At 39.3% G+C, this 22840-nt stretch overlaps 2 protein-coding genes across 3 annotated transcripts; one reads left to right on the top strand and one right to left on the bottom strand.

Annotated features, from left to right (window-relative positions):
* Nucleotides 1–318: 318 nt before the first annotated feature.
* Nucleotides 319–7592, bottom strand: dhodh (dihydroorotate dehydrogenase). Of its 2 annotated transcripts, none has more exons than XM_034528627.1 (9): nt 7485–7592; nt 6124–6336; nt 5835–6034; nt 5250–5332; nt 4723–4910; nt 3692–3805; nt 2626–2779; nt 2373–2532; nt 319–1666 (listed from the first exon to the last, which is right to left on the bottom strand). In XM_034528627.1, exons 1-9 carry the CDS (start codon nt 7500–7502, stop codon nt 1540–1542), a joined length of 1257 nt encoding a protein of 418 aa, XP_034384518.1. In that variant the 5' UTR covers nt 7503–7592; the 3' UTR covers nt 319–1539. The 2 variants fall into 2 exon arrangements, with proteins under 2 accessions (XP_034384518.1, XP_034384525.1); XM_034528634.1 differs by having other exon boundaries at nt 320–1666; nt 6124–6266; nt 7485–7581.
* On the top strand, nt 7381–20605 carry LOC117727999 (polycystic kidney disease protein 1-like 2). The gene is made up of 23 exons (XM_034528612.1): nt 7381–8360; nt 9490–9597; nt 9748–9776; nt 9870–9903; nt 10024–10085; nt 10196–10258; nt 10381–10539; nt 10618–10730; nt 10889–11012; nt 11100–11222; nt 11635–11854; nt 12080–12258; nt 12350–12580; nt 12710–12811; nt 13543–13721; nt 14373–14519; nt 14601–14803; nt 17157–17344; nt 17551–17683; nt 18074–18269; nt 18383–18602; nt 18759–18843; nt 19877–20605. The coding sequence occupies exons 1-23, from the start codon at nt 8033–8035 to the stop codon at nt 19921–19923; spliced, it is 3273 nt and encodes a 1090-aa protein (XP_034384503.1). The 5' UTR covers nt 7381–8032; the 3' UTR covers nt 19924–20605.
* Nucleotides 20606–22840: the final 2235 nt, after the last annotated feature.

Genomic DNA, 22840 nt, shown 5'->3' on the forward strand with positions numbered 1-22840 from the left:
GATCATCAAGGTCCTAAGGATGTATCCTCTTGGCATCATGGACATCTGTAACAATAGTTGAGACCCGTCATGTCAAACTGTTGGTGTCACCAAAAGAAAACTCAGGAGATCACCAAAGTGCGTAGACTTCATAGGAACCATAAATTGGAAGGGCATGACGCCTCAACACCTACAGCCAGTAACAACAATGAGGGTTTGATTGAAGAGGACTTGAAGGGCTTTCTCTATAGCTTCCAGGAACACATTGCAATCTAGCAAAACACATTTCTCTGCAATTGTAAAAAAAAGAAGAAAAAAAAAGGACTACTGCAGCTTTTGAACAATGTAACCTTGTTTTTATTAAAGTTGTACATCAAAGTGTATCTTCCAGTCTGTGTGATTCATTCACCTCAACACGTTTCCACTTGCACACTGGAACAAAACTGACTGTGCTGAAATCTAAAGGACGGCACACTGTACAAGTACATTCAGATTTAAGTACGTTATTCCAAACCGGCAGAATGTGGATCTTTCCAAAAGGGACATTTCTTTCACCAGCTTCAAGATCTTTTGACGCAGCAAGAAAAGGATGGTTCAAACAGCTCGACTTAACCTCAGCAAACGCAAAATGTAGTGAGAATCTCACAGGACAATGCACACACGATAACTCAAGGATTGTGAACAGGAAATAAATTACAATTCTTCCTCTGAGAAGCATTAAAGTGTAAATCTTATCCTCATCTGACCAACTTATGTTGAGATAGTAAAAGAAGAGAAGTAACCATCAAGCGTTCATCCTCGGGAGTCCAGGACAACACAGAAGACCTCATGACTCATTTCCGTCAAAACTAAATAGATACATCACTCACTTAGTGATAATTAAGTATTATAAAAATCACAACAAAATCAAAGATCCAGTTGAAGGTGTTGCTATTTTGTCACATTTGGACACAGATAACCCAGACTTCTTTAAAAAGCACCATAATAGTAGTTTGATTACAGCTGTCGATCTCCCACAATGGAACAAATCGTACTTAAATACAGTTTTATGAAGGAAATGTAGTGTTTCTCAGTTGCCAGGGATGGGACGTTCTTATTTTTATGCAAATACCCTATTCTGACATGGGACCTCTGTATTCCTAAACAGAGATTTAAATTCACTATATTATCCAAATAACATGTCAGATTATGTTCTCAATATTTTGTGTGCGTTTGTGAGGTTGGTTTGTTTACACTTTGGTGTCAGTATGCACTTGACAAACACTTGTTGCTGTTACACTGTAACAAAGGATGAACGTCTGAAATAGTTACAAACACACCTCAGCTTCTTAATACAACATCAAAGATTTTTCATTACCAACTTCCCCATAATGTTCAAGTAAAGGTGCGATGCCCTTCAGCATTTTTGCATCACAATTGCAGAATATATAAACAGCCACAAGCTCGGACCATATTTCATCCTGAAATCAAGGCAGACGACTGGACATTCGCAATAATTCAGGATTAATCACAGTTCCGGAAACGTTGAGGATAATCTGGCCTGATTGGAGAGGATGGCAGCTACAGGTGCTGCGTGTCCACCTTGACATTTACCATCTCTTTCAGCAGGCTCTGCTTTCGAGGCGACTCGTCTGCTCCCCGGTGATCTGCTCCAACGGCTTCTGATACACTGCTGAAACCTTGTTCTCTGTCAAAACAAAAAACATTTTTGTAGAGGCGGAGAATTTATTTGTGTTGAGAATTAAAAAAGGACATTTTTCCACAGTTAAAAAGACAAAGCAATTGATGTACAAGAGCAATATGCCCACATAGTTGCACCATCATTCCTGCCAAATATGACACTAGGAGTAAGTAGGCTGATGCATAAACTCAAGAGTCAACTTTGTCACACAGCACTGGAGGATAAATATGACTCATTATGGACTCATATGCAAAGCTTGGGCTATCATTTAAAATCAGTTATGATAACTTAAAGTAATTAGGAACATACCAACAACGCTAAAAAGAAGACAGTTTATGCACAACAGCTTAGCCAGGTTATCTGAACCCATTGATTTAGGAGGCAAAACCTAAGTGAGTGAACTGAAATGTCCGTAACATTCAAAAACTCTTGTACAACTACAGAATTTGTAACAAATAGTTTTGGAAATAATGTAACAATTTGTTTTGTATTTTCTCAAACAATGTTGGATGACCTGGTGATTGTCTGACTGCTTCTGTTGGTTGGCATGTTGACTTTAAAGCGCTACATTCACAGGATTTGAGCAGCTCACTCGGTGAGTGAATTACTTTTAATTGCTAAGAACCACTCCAAAAAACCTTTTCACTTAAAAAGATGTACTCTGACTCTATGAAAGGAAACCCCTTTAAGTATTAATCACAGTGATACTCACTTAAGAAGCTGTTCCAATTCTCGCTTGATCTTCGTCACGACTGGCGGACCCTGGTAAGTCAAAGCTGTGTAAAGCTGAACCAGTGAAGCACCGGCACGGATCTTATCCATGGCATCCTGCCCACTGGCCACACCACCAATTCCAACAATCAATACTTTACCTAAAGAAAATCATATCAGTATATTTCTTGTGAACTTTCTTCAAACTCAGGTGATCTGAAATGGACAGAAAATGTTGGTGTGTAAATGAGTACCTTTAGTGAGGTGGTACATCTCTCTTACAGTGCTAGTAGAGAGGTCTTTGAGAGGCTGGCCACTCAGACCACCGAGCTCAGACTTATTTGAATCCTGAAGCGTTTCTGGTCTGGACACTGTGGTGTTAGACACCATTAAACCATCCACTCCCAGCTGCAAGCACAAAGGAGAACAAACACCAAGCAGAGGACAGGGAGGGAGTTACCAATATGTGCCTGCATCTTCAGGAGCAGAACTGATGTATGTAGGCGACTATGCATGAAGACCTTGAATGTGAAATGTACTGTGACAACAAAAAAGAGACTGAGTGCTGTTGACATTTTTCTTTTCCCTTCGCTCTTCCATTAAGGTTTGCCTCCTCCTCGCTCCAATGAGCACATAAACACCACTCTGTATTAGTATTTAAAAACTAGTCAAGTGGTGACACGGTTACCAGAGCAAAGCCAAATATCTTTAAATGTCAACTTAAATCAGTGCTCTGCTGAGGCTGAACGTTTGCCAGTTACATTAGAGAGTAGGGAAGCTCAAGTTTGAAATGAGAATCACGATTCTCGAGGAAAGCGTTTATTTTTTTCTGTAAAAACTAAATTACACTGCATTTCTTGTCTGTAGAAGTGTCCTTCAAAGAAACTAAGCAAGCCTAATTGTTTTGTTGAGTCACATTTATCTGGCCACCCTTGCATTGTGTATGTGCAGTTTGCATAAGTACGTGTGACTCAAGTTATCCGTACTCAAAGAAGAACCTGAACTTCTTGGTTAAGGGATAAAAGGACACGCAACCACTACAATAACACTTCATATTCAAGATGTACACTGTAAAAGCAGAATGTGTAAACCTGAAATTTATTTTTTTCTGGTATTTTCATAATAGCCAGATTGACATCCAGAAGAATTTGAATTAAAATGTATCCCTCCAAGGATAAACTAGTCCACACAGTCCTATTTGAATTAAAGCTGCACATACATGTAAAACTAAGCAGACATTAAACGTGAAAATATTAGAAGAACAAATTAGAAAAGAAAATCAAACACACGGTTAGGAAATAAAATGGCATAACTTCAAACCTCAGTGACGACATCTGCAATGTCTTGTTTGTCCTGGGAAGTGAGGTCAGGAGCGATCTTTACCAGGACCGGTAGTTTGCGTTCTCCCTGCAGCGCATTACGCTCCTTCAACACCTGAGCAGATTGTATGAGAAAGCACATTCATCAGGTGAGGGAGCAGAGAGAGCTGCATCTACTGGAAACTAAACAGAAGCCTGTACTGTGCTGTACGAGCCAAAGACTCAGGACTCCAAGCTCAGCCTTTGAATTGATGCATGACGGGCTCCACAACAACAATACAGAACAGTAACTTAGTCTAAAGAGCAGCTTAACACCATGTTGAAGCTGGAATGCATTCCCTCGACAAATTAAAAATAGCTTTCAAGCCTGACGATGGGTTTGATACTACAACAGATACAACATCTGTGTAAAATAGCTATTTGCTAAAACCCGGTACATTAGATCGCTCCTTGTGTTATAGAAGTCCTTTGTGCATTTTACCTGCTAGAATAATGAAACATGACATAGCATTTTATTAAATATGAATCCAGCTCTGAATGCGCTTAATACATTTAAATCCTTTCAAATCCCTTCCCAAGTTTAAATTGTTTGGTGGTTGAATAAAATTGTCTTGTTTTTATTTCACTCATGACCTAAACCACAGATTCGACTGGTAATTAAAATACCCTGAAAGTTGATTTAGTGTTAAGTTACTACTTTCTTGTTTTCAATAAGGGGCTAGTTGAGCTTCAAGTTGTCTAGTGTATAAAATAATGTGGCTTTGTAATTGATTGATTGATTGATTGATTGATTGATTGATTGATTGATGTATATTAGTAACACTAAGGCTTGCTCTTTTCTCTGTCAAGTAATTAAAGCCATTTTTATGATTAAGATGTTCTGTATATGATGGTGACTTTATTTCACTTATTACTATTATTGTTATTCTTTTTGGAGGTGGAAAGGGTTAGCACGAAGGCCAAATGATGAAGTTTCATGGATTTTTTGGTCAATGTGTTGTCCCAACCCAGTCAACATTTGGACAGTCCTACCGTATGTAGGAGCTGGCGGAGCTCAGCCTTCCCCTGTAGGTCCCGGAGACCTGGCGTATTAGGGCTGCTGACGTTGACCACCAGGTAGTCAGCCAGCGGGCCCAGCGCTCTCACCCCCTGCAAGTAATCTGCCCCTGCGTCCTGGGACAGCTTGTTCTTCCCCAGGTTGATGCCCAGGGGAAGGCCAGCTATAAACACAGACACAGGCACGCACGCAAATGCAAATACAAACACAAATAAGGAAAGTTCAAACGCAGGCTGCATCATCAAACGCATGACTCAACTGTGGCAGAGGCTGCTGATGAGCTAAATAGGCTGGAAGCAGGTATGGATCAGACACAATGACACATGAGACAAGGACAGGCCAAGATCGTTCAAATAGGAGAGAAGTCTATTTAAACACATTCCGGTAGATTCATAGCAGAATTATTGTAGTAATACAATTGAATGCAACTTCCGTTTTTAAAAAGGGAAAACTAACAGGATGAAAACTGTCCCACTGAAATCAGGAGTCGCTGCCTGCTAACCTTCACTTCTCTGTTGCTGTGCGTCTCTCCTGGCCTCGAGCCTCTGTTGAGCTTCTGCCAAACCACAGCTGTTGAATCCATATCTGGTCAGAAGCACACAGACACACAAACACATTTTGTTACTCCAGTTTCATTTCAGTGATAACTTGCTGATAAACTAATTAAATTCCCCTGTAGGGCACAACATATATTTAAATGTTGCGTGTTAAGGAATTTGGTCAAAAGAAAATTGTATGAGTGTGTCTAGATGGGGATGAAATGCAGAGAATCCTCCCATAGAGACACTGCACATTGAAGATGGTGGATCATTACTCATGGGACATCATATTTGTATTTGCCTGTGTGCTTACTACTGTGGATGAAGTCTCAAGATAAAATTGTGTTACTATAATGAGACATTTCTTGTTATAAAATACAAACTTTATCGTCAGAATCTACCTGATCCACTGAGCGATAGTTTAACACAAATTGTATGTGTACAGTACCTAATAAAATGACAGCTGAGTGTTTCTGAGTGCCCGGCCTAACACGTTGGTGTGTACAGAGCAAACCATTTACATCGTCTATTCCATATCAAAAACGTACCTGTTAATAATGGCATGATCTGTAGTGAGTCGAAAGACACGTGGTTTGGGGTTCCCCTCCTGAGGTTTGGGAGTGATTGAGCCTACTTCAACAAAGCCAAAACCCACCTTGTACAACCCGTCTACGGCCTCTCCATGCTTGTCGAAGCCCGCTGCAATCCCAATAGGGTTTCTAAACTTTATTCCCAGGACGTTCACTTCCTGTAGATGCATAGAAACAGAACAAAGTCTTAAGGGGCCTTGGATCGATGGGAAAATATTGGGAGCAGAAAGTGAGGTCATGCGCTTACCAATGATGCAGGGTCCTGGTAGCGGTTCAGAGGAACCAGACCCAGACCAATCATCTTCACTGCCAACACATGCGCCGTCTCTGCTCCCACAATCCTCTGCAGCAGGGGCATCAGCTGATTGCTATAGAAACGCTCATCTCCAACTGCAGTGAGGTAGGAGGCAAAGAGAAGGCTACCTGAGCCAATGATCTTCACTGCATCTTTTAACTGCTTCTGTTGACAAGAGCATGACAAAAGTATCCATTAAAAATGTCTTCAGAAGGACCAGCGTCAGACATTAATTACTGTGAATAGACTGGCAATAGTTCATTAAAAACTAGCTAACAGTAAAATAATGTTCACAATAACCTGATTTTGTATACTTGTGATGACAAAGTCTATTGGAGGGACTTTGCTGGTGTTAAATCTGCAGTAACTGATTTATTTGGCCACTTCAGCATAAACAAGTTTTAAAAAACATGACAAAAGAGCGAATTTACAAATGTGTGCATAAATTAATGTTCCTGTAATTTCTACATCACCTTATATCATTTGAATAGGTAAAGCAGCCATTTAGAATACATAAATCACTCCTTTGTTTTTAATGCATGCGTTATTCAGATTAAACTTTAAACTTAACCATGTGAATGCCCACAAACTAATCAGACGTTCAGGTAAAGCCAGACAAAGAGCAACACCTTCTAGTTAGCTTGAAATTAGAAACATTATTTTCACTATCCATCTACTTCACTGCCTCACTCCATCAGCTGGAGGCTGGATATGCAGTGTCAGAAGTACCTTCATCTTTAACGATACATCACAATGTATCAGTTGATTCTGATTCTGTATTAATAATCTGAATCTACAAAATAACTAGTAACTAATGTTATCACATAAATGTAGTGGAATAATTAGCTTCCAAAATGTAGTGGAGTAGAAGTTACGAGCAGCAAAATATGGAAACACTCAGGTACAAGTACCTCAACAGTATTCAAGTATTACAGTAAGTAAATGAAGGCCTAGTACATTACTGTTGATAGAAGTAGGCGAACGTTACTCTCTGGAGGAGACTATGGCTTTAGTTACATTGCCAACAAGTTGCATTCTCTTAAACACATAACCCCAAACTTCGTCGAGCAGCTGTCTTACAACAGAGGGCACACATAGCTAGGTTAGCTAACTAATAACGAAGACCGCGCGCATGTGTTTCTGTCTGCAGAAAGGCAGCAGAGCTGACCTGCAGCTTCCTGCTTCAACGTTACTTTCAGGCGGAGCACCCGAGCGAGCGAACAGGAACTGTCAGCCAGTTTCATGACGTATCTCAACATTATCTCATGATACGAACACAGAGGGATATTAAATGCATTGCTTTTTAAAATTACCTTCAGATGTCCCGCCATGGACGCAGTTCTGTCATTGCATTAAAGGGCATTGGATGGATTTCCTAACATGTTACACAAACACACGCGGGAGCAGCTTCCTCCACATGGTCTCGCGATATTTCAATCCTGGGTTCGGTGAAAAGTGGAGCGAGGAGAGGAGATGCGCAGATGTCGGCCAAGAGGCATTCAGTTAAGTCAGGGTGCTTCTCGAGAGACAATATGATGGCAGTGCATATTTGTTTTAAAGAAATCCTTATTATGTTTCAAATAATACAAATTAAATCCTTTGGTGTGTTTTTCATGTTAAGTTGAAGCGTGTCCTTTATCATGGGAAGTTCAGCTTGTGTGACCTTTGGGGAAAGAAACTTCACTTTGCATCTTGTTTGAGTGTCTGCAGTGATTTTCCTAATGTAATGAAAACCCATGCAGAGCATTTTCTGGAGAAAACTCTCTGATTTACATGTGACAGACGAAGTGATCTTGCTCAGTCAGCTCCAGACGCAGTTCCCGCAGTACTATGTGCTTCAGCTCTTTAAATTAAAATAGCTATGGGCATGTTACTCCAAAACTCTGTCTTTTTGTGGATGTCAGTTGGATTTGTATCTTTACTGGAAAAGTCTGAGGCCTATACAGGGAAGGAGTTCCCCGCAGAGTGTGAATTTGTTTACAGAAATATCTGTTTTGAGTTTCTTGGGGGATCTGAAAGCTGGTCCCAAGCCAGGAGTAGCTGCGAAAAGCAAGGAGGGGAGCTCCTGAAGGTGATGAACAGCGCGATCGAATTGTTCCTGAAGAACATCACCATAGGAGGAAACACCAGCAATTTCTCCTGGTGGCTGGGAGAGAGAGTCCAATGGCAGTACCTGGTACCCATCATACGTGAGTTAAACACACACACACAAACACACACACACACACACACACACACACACACACACACACACACACACATACACTGCATTTATCTTTTGGGTAATTTTCTTTTAACAATGTATTGTATTTTTTTATTGAGATCCTTGAAATCAAGGGTCTGTTTTCACTTCTTATTTTTTTTGAAAGAGAAAAACAGCACACATTCAAATACCACAACATTATACCAAGGGAGGTTTCTGACTTTCTTATGCAAATGCGGAAGGGCTGGGTTTCATCGATTTAAAAAGAAAATATACAGTAAATACAAATTTGACTATATATACACATATATATATATATATATATATATATATATATATATATATATATAGTATTTTTTTTAAGCAAAGAAACCCAGCCCTCATTCATGAATATATCACAAACATCTTTAAATACAAAACAAAATTCTTATTTAAGTCAGAAAATAATCTCTCAAACGACAATTAAACAAAACAAAATCAGTACTTGAGAGATTCGGAAATATCAAACAAAACGTAACTTTCAGTTCATCCAGACAGCACCAGATCAATTTGTTTTAACTGCATCATGTAATTACAAAACAAAGAATTTAGATCATGAAAGTTGTCTGATATTGTTCAAAGCATCACTGTTGAGATCGACTTGAGGTACGTTTGACTGAAAGATATTGCTCCCTCGTTCTTTAGTTTGTCACTTTGAGTACTCACGTCATTACAGCGTTCACGCTTGTAAAGTGTTTGTATTCTTGTGCTAGAAATTTAGGACATTAACCAAAAATGTACGAGCAACAATGTTGATAATTGATCATTCAGGGTTTTCAGCTTCCAGCTTCTAAAATATGCAAATTAACTGAATCAAGGAAAATAAATACATGTTAGTGTTGTTGGTTTGACCGTACACTGGGCTCTGGCAAACTGTAACTGATGTGCCATTTCCACTATAATTGAGTGGCCTGAATACCTAACAGATTAATTGAGAGTTGCTCCCCTAATGTCTTTGTCTTTACTGAGTAGGGTAATGCAATTGTAACTCAAACAATGTCCCAAAATGTTAAGCGCTCCTAATGTGTGTGTGTGTGTTTATGTAAACACACACTTTTTTTGTTTTTGCAAAACAGAAAATGCCTACATTTCACAAGACAACTGCACATACATGAAGCTGGATCCTCTTCAGCTCGTCACAACATCTGACTGTAACCAGAGACGAGGCTTCCTCTGCACCCACAGTATGCATAATCACTGGTTTAACTTTGTTTCTCTTTCCTTTGTTTCCTTTTTCTATTCATAACAACTCAGTGAAGTTTAGTAGTTTTCTTTTTTCATTTCACTTCCTATGCAATATGCAGATTGTTAAAAGTGTAATTCTTGTTTTAAAGATGTGTGGAAGTCTTCATCAAACACAAAGGTAAGAGACACATTACACACTCAGTAAAACTCTGTATGAACATCCAGACTCACATGTTGCTTTTGTTTGTTTGTTTGTACATTTTCTTTGCAGAACACAACGGTGTCCAGTCATGCAACCAGATCTCGTAAGTTGGATTGAAACATTAAGTTTCGTCAATTCAATCAACAATGAAAGTTGGGAATAGAACCATGCAACTGAGTTTGTGTTTCTTTCTCTGTACTTCTAAAACCCACTTTGATTTAAGGACCCAAAAGGGGTGTTGATCTCATGGCTTCGTATGTGGAAAACATTGATGACCTTCTCTTGGTGAGAGATGCCTTATTTATCTCACATGACCAATGAATCATGAAAGGCATTGAATAGTGATACTAGTAAATTAGACTTCAAAGTTCATAAGTGCTGTTTTTCTGAGACAGGAAGCAGACAAAGAACTTCTGCGAATGGAAACCACAGTCGGGGAGCCGACAGACAACAGCAGGGTGGGTACCTTCACTCTAGAAAGCGTGTTGTATAAAATTATTGTTGTTGTTGCATTATTCACCTATTTAACGCTGAGAGTGTGTCATGCATATTAAATGAAAGTCTGTTTTCCCGTTCACAGGACGAATTCATTAAACATTTGTTGAATGGCACAAAAAAACTGACTCCAGAATTTGCTTTGAGAAATAACGACACCATCAGTCACATCATCAACTGTAGCACTGGTATCTTCCTTCTCTCATTGGACAAATGTGACATCAATACTAACCCCAACCCTAAAGTAAGTACTGCACTGTACTCATTTTGTTGTCATTATGCTGTTACAATCGGGTGATGTTGCTTTTATTTTCCTCTCCAGTCTTTGTTCGAGGCGGTCTTTGAGATCTTTCGGACAATCTCACTGCTGGTTGGTAATGGAACCACACACAATGTCCTCATCAGGCACCCAGTAGGCAACATCTTTCAGAGCAGGTAAGTATTTTTTTTCAGAGAATAGCTTACCTGATATTTATTTCAAACACAGTTGCAACATTTCTTTAATTTCTAACCATTCATAAATATGTCGGTAAGTATACATATTTTTTAAACTGCTATATATTATTTTCCAAATGTTATTTCCGTTCCCCAAGACACACACCAACTGATCTCAGCAACGCCGTGCTCGGTTCAGAAAAAGATAGTGAGTTTGCCAAACTCCCCTCATATGCAGCACTTGGGCCTCAGCTTGGAAAATACAACCCAATCACTGCTCAGGTCTGTGTGGTATCATCATGTGTATGTGTGCTGGCACCTTTATTTTGGTCATCTGCAGCCTCTCAACAGAGCTTTTCTCCCTCTTAGCTGGCTTTGTTCTCAATAAATCCCCATCCGTCTGATGACAACATCTCAGGAGCTGTTTGCAGCCTTTTACTGAGTTGTGGAAATAAAGACATAACGCTGTCCAACCTTTCAGAGAGTATACAGGTACAACCAACATGAGAATTGTGTTCCAAATTGGGAAGAAATAGTGGTACGTATGTAAATATACCCACATGGACCTTCAAGGGAAGTTTTCAAATGATACACAAAGTCAGAAACTTAACCCTTCATGTCTAATACAATTATGCATATTGCTAATGAAGTCAAATAAGCAAAGTTAGATATATCAAGGTCAATCACACCTTCTCCACATTTTTGAGACAAATCATCTTCACATATGAATTTTGTTGCCTTTTCTTGGATAATCGACTCTCTTAAATCATTGTTGTATATACAGTCTTGAAGAAAATGAAACTCACTTTCACACAGAGCTTACACAACTATGAATATATTAAGATATATGTCCTTGAGTTTCAGTTGAATAGTAATACTAACTTGCTTTCTGTGGTTTCTCCAGATCTTTTTGACTCGTCCAAATGCTACAATACAGATGAACACCACTATTGTGTTGGAGAAAGACACAAAAGCTGTGACAATATTCAACGTCTCCGACCCTAATATGACCATCTTCATTAGCGTGATGCCCAGTACTAATGTGTCATTACATTTGGTTTTGTCAGAAGGATCACCTCCTACCAATACACATTTCAACAAAATGACCACCTTGAGCCCAACAGGTAACTGTCAAGCAGGCACTACTGCTGTAAAGTCATTGAGTTTCTGTAACACCGTGTGGCAGTGTTACAGATGATGTACACAAAATAGTAACAGTAACATTTTACCCTAGTTTGCTTTGTGCTCCCACTTCTCCTGTGCATTATTAATATATAAGATAGACAATGCTTTATATGTTTATTGGCTTTTTGAGTATGAAGTCCTATAATGGTTTATTTATGCAACAGGAGACTATCGCTGGATGCTAACCCCAGAGATGTTACAGCAGACCCCTGGAGTCTGGTATGTTTCCTCCAGCGTCTCTAATTCTTGGGAGCCAAACATGACGCTGACGATCACTTCCTTTATGAGCAAGTGCTTGTACTGGGACATAGCGAGGGAGACATGGAGCACTGATGGCTGCCACGTGAGTTTCTGATGAACTTGGTTGTATTCTTTTTACTCTGCATGTACAACGATGTTGCATATCAGACGGTGATGTGGTGTCTTTGTCTCAGGTAGGGGACAAAAGCACTCCACAGCTAACACAGTGCCTGTGTAACCACCTCACTATCTTTGGGAGCTCCTTCTTTGTCATGCCCAACCACGTGGACATATCTCGCACGTCAGAGTTGTTTGCCACCGTGTCTGAGAACTTTGTGGTTCTGGCCCTGTTGTGCACTTTCTTTGGGCTCTACCTGGTCACTCTGCTGTGGGCCTGCTATGCTGACCGCAGATCGAGCTCTAAGGTCAGTCTCTCGAGTGGTGGAGGGTTTGTTTGGAAACTAACTCTTCATATTCATTCCACTGCCCAAACACAGCAATGTATGCCCACACCTCCATAGCATGCACCACATTGTTTTATGTTGAACCATCAGAGGAAGATGACTCTTCTGGAAGACAACCACCCAGGCGCTCAGTACAACTATCTGATCGGTTTCCAAACTGGCCATCGCAAGAATGCTGGGACTACTGCCAACGTAAGTCTTCTCTCATTGACGGAATTATGGGGTTTTTCTTATTAATGTTTTCTATTTAAAATTGAAATAACTCCTCCTTTTACTCAGGGTACCATATATCTTGGCTTAAAGTACCACACGGCATGTTTAATAAGCCTACAACAAATAGTATATACAGTACATCAGAGTACTTCAGAGCCATTGTGAAAATGATCATTTGAACTTGGTAGCTTCCATAAAGGACGGGATCACAATTTTAAAGTATGTCTTGAAACAATAGGACAGTGTTTTATGAACAATAGTCAGTATGGATAAGTGGAATTATTACTACAAGCAAAACCTGTTTCAATAGCCTTTTTCAGACTGACTTGAACATTCTGATCAACACCTGAACGCATCCAAATGGCAGACCCAGCCACTTACAATAATAGTTACTATATAGTGAGGCAATAACTGAAAGTGAATACATTGAATGGCAAAAATGGAGTTTGATTTCATGAAATTCTTGAGGATCGTAACGTTAAACGTTAAAGAATGAGAATTAATGAAAACCAGCCGAAATGAAAATGCAGTCTAAATCTATGGTTTGCTTTAGAAAATGGTCGTCATTTTTGTCAAGTATACGCACACAATTTGTTGTAGGCGGACTCAATTATGACATTAAAGTCATGTGGTCCTCAACGCAAGCTCGGCTCAGGTCACAGATGTGTGAACCCAGTGCTGTGACATCCGTTTGTTGTGCTGTCCTTTAGGTGACAGTGAAGCTGATTGGATCAGAGGGCGAGAGTTGCACATACAACCTCACGGACCCTGACAAGCCTGTGTTTGAGAGAGGAGCGTTTGATATGTTCCTGCTGGCCACACCCTTCCCACTGGGCGAAGTGCGAAACCTCAGGCTGCAGCATGACAACTCTGGAGGTCACCCATCATGGTACTAATGAAAACATGGAGTTATACTCCAAAAAGCGGCATGATTTGTTTAGAAACCAGTATAAATAATGTTTGCTTACAGCTTTATGTAATTTTTAGGTTGTACCATGACGGGATGTTTACATAGTCGTGTGTTTTGTAATGCTTGGATTGATTCAGCTCTACACTAAAATGTAGATAACTGCTGGGTGGCTGTAGCATGTAATGCCTCTCTGCAGGACAGCTCGCTGGCTTCTTCACTGTGACACTTTGAAATGTCAGGCCTGTCTCATCTTAGCAATACCTTATTATCACGTCTCACTAAATTGAGCTATATATAGTTCATCATAGAAAATGAGACTTGTCATAAAGAATCACACTAAATGCTTCTGCCAATATGCAGTACTATACATCCCGATAGGATACTATGAGTGACGCAGTATCAGGCGTTCCTTGATATTGTCTTTGACCACAAGCAAGAGATATCTGCGCTCAGTAAGTGCTAAATACAAACTTCAAAGTAAAATATGTATGTATTATGGTGATATAATTATTTCCTTTTGCTTTGTCCTGTTTGCAAAGTTGCTAAGTGTAGCTTATATATTATATAACATTTGCATACAATTATTATGGTTAATGTGTAATGGTGTTTTATGAATTCCTGTATAATAAGGTATATAAACAAGGTGACTATACAAGACCTCCAAACGCGACATGTGTTTCACTTCTTTTGTGACTGTTGGCTGAGTACTGACCGTGGAGACAGCATGACCAAGAAAACCTTGAATGCTGCAAAGAACAACGAGATTGCCAGTTTCAGGTCAGACTACTTTACACCGCTGGAATAAACTGACTCGGCTTTTGATGAATTCTCATTATGGCTGTTCTTCTTTCTCTCCAGGAATATTTTTCAGAGCAGAACATCGACTGGCTTCAGGGATGAGCACATCTGGGTTTCCATAGTGGATCCGCCCTCACGTAGTCCATTCACTCGTGCCCAGAGGGTCTCCTGCTGCATGAGCCTGCTGCTCTGCACCATGGCCATCAATATCGCCTTCTGGAACATTCCTACAGATGAGGACTCGCCAGTACTCTTCTCAATTGGTGAATTGTGCAGTCTTTAGTTCCTGTAGCTGTCAATGAGGGCAACGTTTCATTCAAGAGGGAACTATAATCTTTATGTTAATTTAATCAGTGTGGTTGTTGGTTGATAATAATTGTTAGTCATCTAAAGATTTTTCTAGAATATAAGGCCACTTACACAACAAACCCACAGTGTTATTAGTAAGTTACTATATAGATCATAAAATATAACAAACATCTAAAATGTAATATAATGAGAGGTCATCTTTAAGTCTCAAAGTTTTGGATGAAAGGTCAAATGTAGCTGCGCTTCCACATGTGCAACTGAAACATTTCAAGGCTCAAATAGACGGATAGGATGGTGGGGGTAAACTGTGGGTTAGGTTATAATTGGGAGCTTATGGAGGTTGAACACACTTTGTGTAAGAAACTGCGATGAAGTTATATTTTAAAGGTCATACTCAACACTTATCATAATTGGGGTTATCCTGTGTTATTCACACCAATTATTTTTGTATTTAATTTCATCTTAGTGAACTTAGTAAATGTACATTTATGTACATTCTCAATGAATTGACCTTAGTGAGCAAGATGTCTAGATTTCACAGTTATTCACTATGTGGATAATTGTGGGAATTTTGGGGGGGATGAAAAACGCCTCGTGCAGCTATAGGTTTTTGTTTTTTACTTACAAACATTACATATGGTCCACTAGAGAGAGCTGTTCAAAGTCAAAGTCAAAGTCAGCTTTATTGTCAATTTCTCGACATGGACCAAACACACGGAGGAATTGAAAAAACAGTTTCTCTCTTGTCAAACAAATAAAGTGTATACAGATAATAAAGTGCAAATAGATTAAAAAAAACACATTTCTAAAGACAAAAATACAGACAATATTTGAGACGAGATATATATTAAAAATAACTATCTTTCTGTATTTAGCAGAAGTAAGTTCAGACCTGCTCTGTTGATGATTGTCGCCACCTGCAGGCAAAATAATAATAGTTTATTTGTAACACATGGACGGTGGTTTAACATAGACGCTGTTAAAAACGTTGTTTTCTTTGTGTATCTTTCTCTGTTTTTGTTTGATGTTTTATATTTTAAACTCTTACCATCTGTTTAATGAAGTGACATTATACATATAAATTGCACTAGTCTTCAGTAAAATGGATGGATGTCAAATATTCAAATAAAAATACAATGCGGCATAAGGTTATAACATAACAAATATAATTTGATTTTAAGGAGATGATTACTTTATTTTATAAACAATATATAATCTTGCGGCACATGGAGCAGCACAGGTAGAAAGAACCCACATGTAGACAGAGATGAGCCGATACGGAGAATATACTTTAATTAAGCACATGACAGACAATCAAAAAGGTGGAAAGAATTCATAAAACAGGAAATAAAATTAAACATGACACATGAGCAGTTAACTCCAAAATACAACGGACTAAACGAATACCCAAGACCATATATTAACCTGACTTTGACTTTTACAAGACATTATGTAAATGATTGCAACAACGACAAGGTATTGGGTTCAAATATGCAGCACCAAAAAATGTAATTGTTTTCCTTTTTGCCTTTGCCTTTGCCAATTTTTACCAGAACGAGTCCAGGAGGACAGAGGACATACAATAACACACTGTTAAGGCTCAGTATGTAGAAAACAGTGCAGATGTTGTATCCTGTTTTAGTTTTTCTTGAGGAAAAAGCTGGTTGGCATGGGGACAGTCCTCTCCAATAGTAGTGAGGAAGGAGGCAAAGAGAAAGCTACCTGAGCGGATGACCTTCAATTAGTCTTTTAACTGCTTCAGTTGACAACAGCATGATGATGAATATATAAAACTGTCTTTCAATTCAATTCAATTCAGTTTTATCAAAAGACTGACAAAATCACAAATTCCAAATTTGCCTCAGAGGGCTTTACAATCTGTACACATACGACATCCCTGTCCCAGGACCTCACATCAGATCAGGAAAAACTCACATGGAAAAAGGGAAGAAACCTTCAGGAGAGCAACAGGACTCACGTCAGACAATAAATACTGAGAATAGTTCAATAAAACATTCACAATTTTTTCAATAATAATGTTCACTTCTAGAAAGGGTGATAACCTCCGATGAAGTCTGGTTTCTGGTGGTTTCTGTTTGGGCTCCCTACCGGCTCCTGAGGGAAATATAGCGAGTTGCTAACTTTGTCTGTGTGCTGTTTCATTGTTGGGCACACACATACTGTACTTGATACATACTGTACATACTGTACTTTATCTTTGATGAGGTTGAAGAGAGCCATTACAACCAATTCAGTTGCTTCCCATCGCCATCTGACACTGTCCTTGTTCTTGTTTTGTCTCTCCAGGTTCTTTGCATATCACCTGGCAGGAGGTCATGGTGGGGGTACAGAGTGGTCTTCTCATGTTTCCAATCAACATCCTCATCATCACCATCTTCAGAAGCATCAGACCTCGCATGATATCAAAATCTAAAAAAGGGGACTCAAAGGAGAACTTGAGACCCCCAGCAGTGACCTTAGCAGCTATTCTGAAGGTGTGTTGCATGACCGAGTCTCTCTGGGTGTGAGTGTGTTTTTAATGAATTACACTTGCCTCATCACTGACCTTGTAAACCCACTTACTGTGAATGCTTTGTGGCGTCGACTTTGGAGGACCTTTTACTGTAAAAATACGTGATCATACTTTTTCATGTGTTTGATCTAACATTGTACATGTTGTGCATCCCTCGGATATCCCTAGGATACAGAGGAGGTGATTTCTTCTGTGAGCAGTAGTCCGAGGAACAAGATGTCAGATATGCACAGACTGGAGTCCACCACTGACCTTGGCCTTGCCTTGGACAGGGTGAATGAATTCATCCAGCTTATGCAAGGTAGTTTTTCATTTTTTTCTTTGGTTGTTTATTTTTTCTCACAAAGAAATAGCGTTGACCACTTCCTGAAAGAAAGAAAATGTTTGTCTGTACTCTCTGTTCTGTACAATTCAGGTAAAAATATTATTTTTTTATATTAAAAGTACAAATAACCAGAACAACATTAGACAGAAACCGATATTAGTATATCTCATGAAAAACAAAACCAACCAAGTGAGTATCTGAAAGCTCTCCAACTTCCCCAGCTTGCCTCTCAGTCCCAAGTCAATGCTGAAGACGTGAATCTTGATGAAAACCAAGATGGGATTTGGTGCACGAGTGAGTTTTGGAGTGTATAAGCTGTGCAGAGAGATGAAATGACATGCTGGTCTGTATGTTCTCCGGGTAAAGGGGAGAGTGAGAGTGGTCCTCACTGGGTGTACTGCAGCAAGTTCCTCCTGGCTGGTCTCTGTCACCTCCTGATGTGCCTGGTAAAACTGGATGAAAAGCACTTTCCGAGTGCACAAGAATACCAGCAGACCCTCAACACCACCAACCTGCTGGTTTGCAAGGCTGAGATGGTCTTCAGCAGCCATTTGGCCTTCTGGTCAGCTCTCCAGCCAACACACAGCAACATAAATATCTGTATAAAGTAGATATATGATTGATTGGATTTCACTTTATTGTACTTCCTCTCCTCCTTCCTCCTCCTTGGCCCAGCCCACTCCCTGTGGAGAAGAAGAAGACGAGGTCGGCAAGCTGCTGGCTGCCCTGGTGGTGTGTGTTCCTGGGCTGGTTCCTGTTGCTGTCCATCAGTGGAGTTTCCACTTACTTCACCCTGTTATACGGCTTTTGGTACGGCAGAGGAAAATCTATCAAATGGGTCATGTCTCTGGGCCTCTCCCTCTTCCAGAGCATCTTTATTCTGCAGCCACTCAAGGTGGGGAACACTCTAGCTGGATGAAATTATTCATCTTCAAAAGTGACTTAACTTAGCACATAGTCTAAAACGTTCCTTGTTAAAGAAAGAAAGAAAAAGACAACATGACTACATTTAAGACCATTTGCTTGTTTTGCGCCTTGTTTTTGTTCACAGGTGATAGGAGTTGCTGTGATTTTTGCCCTGCTGCTGAAACCTGTAGCTGTGGAGGAGACTGAAGAAATTCAGCAGGTGATGTTAGGTAAGAAAACATAATGCATCCATTATGTACAGATTCCTAGCCGTAAGTAAAGTGCTGTGTAGTTCCTATGTCTTTGATATTGTCTCTGTTTATCTTATACGTGCGATACATGTTAAATGTAACCCGTATAGTAGTTTTTCATTTGTGTTGTCTGTAAAGCTGGTATCAATATTTGTATATTAATGATGGGTAAAACAAGTACTGGAGGTAAAACCAACAGACAAGTATCACCCAACTCTGCAGTTTCCCCCTTCAGTGCATTGCTTTGTTCACTCTTAACGGGTTGTTTTTGGATGAAGCACACTCTAAAAAACTAAAATATGCACAACCTGTTCAGCCCCAAACAACAGAACTAGCAACTAGCTGGGGAACAAAGTGCAACATTTAGCTGCTAAAGAGCCATATATTACACTAAGAGTTGGAGGAGACCAAACACAGAGCTAAACCAGAGGAAATAATGGACTTACATTCAAACAAGTTGAGCAATGTCTGCCAGATGTGTAAAAAGGCAACTGTTTGCTAACACGTCCGCCATGACAGCCTAAAGTTAACAATACGTCAATGTTGTGTTCACAGCTTGTTTCTGCTGCCCCCAAGTGGACAACATTTGAGTAAACGCTAGTTTAAAGACGTTTAAGGAGAATTATAATAATAAGGAAATAACACTGTAACACTAAGGGGAATAAATATCTGTGACCACTGAAGCCTTACAACTTAGCTAAAAAAGGGTAGAATGAACAGCCTTTTAGGATAAACCTCTAAATTCTATTTGTGACATACTTTGTTTAGTCTATGTTTAATTCATAAAGCAGACAGAGGTATCCATTCCATGTGGTTTCGGGTTGACTGCAGTGAGCTCTTATGTAATAATGCATATGAACCAGTCAAACTAGCTTTGACAAAGACAAACGAATTACCCTTTTACTCTTCGGCTCCTCCCAAGTGACTTCTCTCTCTACAGTGCATCAGTGCACGCTCTGTTTAGGAGCAGCAAAGTACTGTGAGTCTTACTGGACCGTCTTCTCTTTTCCAGAGCAACAAGACAAGTGTAGACGCTACACTGGCAAGGAAACACTGTGAGGAAGCTGCATTTAGCTGAACATGTGGTCTTCTTCGTGGGCACAGCTACGAACCATGACAACCCTCTCTGCTTCAACACTCTTTTGCACTTATTGGAAGTTTTAACTTTCTGAATATATAATTAATTCTGGTGTTTTGTTTGTATACAGATTTTCCAATGTTTTCAGAAACGGTGATTCAGAGTAAATGGGTAACTAAATAACTGTAGCTGTTGCGTGTCATTGTGTTGCTTTTTCCTAGTCATTTACTATCCGTGATGATGTGTGTGTATGCAAAGAAAATCTCTGGTTACTTTCGTTCATTTCAGGAGGCTGTTATTGTCATTGTCCTAAGAAATCAACCTCTATGTCTGACCCCAAATCAAAATCGCCATCACAGAAACTACAACACTCATAACTTAGCGAAGAAGCTCAACCTGAAATTCTATGTTCATAACCAGATCAGACCAATTATCACCCATTCTGTCTCAGACATCTACATGCAATTATTATTTTTATAATGTCTTCCAATTTGGTCCCTCGCACAAAAGAAACCATTGAACCAATAGCAAGACGATCGCACTCATAAGGTCCATTGCAACCTTCTCTCTCGGACTCACCACTGCACTGTACTTTCACATTGTTACGCCCTGCCGTTTCAGATATTTTGTAATATTGTTATAGTTTGAGTTATTTTGAGTAGTAAACTGTCAGTCAATTAATAAAGTAAACACAATCAACTAGCAATGAAATATGGGCCTGCTAGAATGATTGGATATACTATATAAAAATGATGTAGTCTGCAAAGAAAATACATGTTTATTTTGTTGTTAATTTTACCTAAATGAATGTGGAGCATTTCATTGTTTTATTTTTATTCTAAAACATATTTCAAAGGCTCATGAAATGGGGAAATACTACTTGTTTAGCATGAGAAAGGTCAAAACGTAATATTAACAATATTAATTGTTAATACAAATGTGTTGCTATTATCTTTGAATTATTGATATGGTTAGCATTCAGAGACTCCTAGCAGCCACAGCCCATCGCTGTCAACATGACTAGTGATCACAGTGTGTGACGTCCAACCATCGACTGCACACCAACATGGACTAAGTAGAGTGGGAGGGTGTTTTTATGTAACATATGAGACATATGGAAGCTGATTACCAATTGATAACTTTTTTATTTTCACATTCATGTCCCTTTAATACATGCTGAAGGTGAATCTCACGACTTTTCATCATACATGCAGTCTTCTAAGGTTCAGTTTGTCCTCCCGTTGAATGATTTATGGAGCAGAACTAAATTCAAACTTTTGGTTTGGGAATACAAGCAGGTCTGAAGACACTTTCATGTCCTGTCATAGGCCATCTGTGCTTCTAATCACCGATCTATGTATTGTTTTCATTTATTGATACTGTGTACGTATTGTATGTGTGAACTTGAATAACCAGATCTATATTACCTAATATCTTAATGTATTTACTTTATAGAGAATTGAGCTGAAAGAGCTCCATTCATAGCTGTAAAGTCTGTAAACCTGACCTTTTTTGTTTGCCTCACTGTCACTATTATATTAAAAGATGTATGTAGTATGTTTTTATGTATGCATATTGTCACAACCCGGCTCAAAGGCTGCAACAGAAAGACATTTATTTAAGAATAACACAACTAACTTAAACAAACAAAACACCACCACAGGCGAGCAGCCAGCCAGGCAACAGCACGACCAGCCTCCATGTTCAGGGGTTGCCTCTTAATAGCTGGCCCTCCAATCAGGTTCAGGTGTGGCTCATCAGCTGATGCACAGCCTGAAAGACAAACACAGCAAACGGGACACAGGACTCAGACCCCTAGTGGAAGGGAGGGGTCGTCACAATATCCATCAGGATTTATATAAAGGAGTATTTCAATTTAAATGACAAAAACAATATATAGAAAAATGTATATTTAATATATCACATGTGTCCTTGTGGAGCAGATTACTAGATGGTGTTAGTAATTGCATCAATATAAAACAGCAAACATGCTTGCGTTTGTAATAATTTTCTATCGCCACTGAAAAAGTAGTGGTAACGACAGCCTGGCCAATCCAAGTGAGGCTTAGATCACCTGCATTGAGAGTCAGTCTTTAACATCACATAGAAAACAAGTACTTCTATGAGATTATCAGATCAACACTGGTGAGATAAACAACAAAATGAGCCTGTGATTATTTCCTTTGCAGAATGTAGAATGCAGAATGCGTTCTTTCAATGCCACAGTGATTGGCTTATTCAAAGAATTAGGTTACTTTGTCAAAACTACTGTATAATCTATACTACTGGTGAATAGTTTTCAGTTTATTGTGGGATGTTTATAAGGAGCCTGGAGTAACCTCACTATGACACAATGTGAAGAAAGGCATTCTGGGCCTTTTTATATGGTCTCAAACATAAACCTGAATCTATTTGTCACAAGGTCACCATATGTGACAGTGTGATGAACACACACAAACTATTGTTAAAAGGTTTACTTTATATCAAACATATATGATAACATCCAGCTCTTGTTCCTGTGTAGACTGAATGCGCATACGGTAATGCACCTAGAGTAAGACAAAATGTCTTTGAAGTGCACTTCATGTAAACAAATCTGATTTGTTTATGTAACAGAGCACGGTTAAAAAAAATGGTTTACCTTTATAGCTGAAAATGTCTTGCTCATTCACACAGAAAGCACTTCACTGGACTTACGAGAGTAAACCAAAATACTGTGTGAAATGGACTTAATGTAGATTACTCTATCAAATTGGAAAAAACTAAAGCTCCACAATAAAACAAGGCACTTCATCTATAAATACAAGTGTGTTGTAGCGCAGTGCTTTCCCTTTACAATGAGGACCCTTGCTGGGCACTATTTGACATTACATCATTGCAAAGCAGAGGAAGTGTTGT

Source organism: Cyclopterus lumpus, chromosome 3 (genome assembly GCF_009769545.1).
Source record: "Cyclopterus lumpus isolate fCycLum1 chromosome 3, fCycLum1.pri, whole genome shotgun sequence".
NCBI lineage: Eukaryota > Metazoa > Chordata > Actinopteri > Perciformes > Cyclopteridae > Cyclopterus > Cyclopterus lumpus.

Coding starts and splice junctions, on each gene's coding strand:
- dhodh (XM_034528627.1), bottom strand. Junction 3,806..4,722: donor TCCGCCAGCTCCTACATACG/GTAGGACTGTCC, acceptor CAATCTGCTCAG/GTGTTGAAGGAGCGTAATGC. Junction 2,780..3,691: donor TTGCAGATGTCGTCACTGAG/GTTTGAAGTTAT, acceptor TTGTGCTTGCAG/CTGGGAGTGGATGGTTTAAT.
- LOC117727999 (XM_034528612.1), top strand. CDS start 8,033: ATGGGCATGTTACTCCAAAACTCTGTCTTTTTGTGGATGTCAGTTGGA. Junction 10,540..10,617: donor ATACTAACCCCAACCCTAAA/GTAAGTACTGCA, acceptor TTTCCTCTCCAG/TCTTTGTTCGAGGCGGTCTT. Junction 14,804..17,156: donor GCCAGTACTCTTCTCAATTG/GTGAATTGTGCA, acceptor TTGTCTCTCCAG/GTTCTTTGCATATCACCTGG.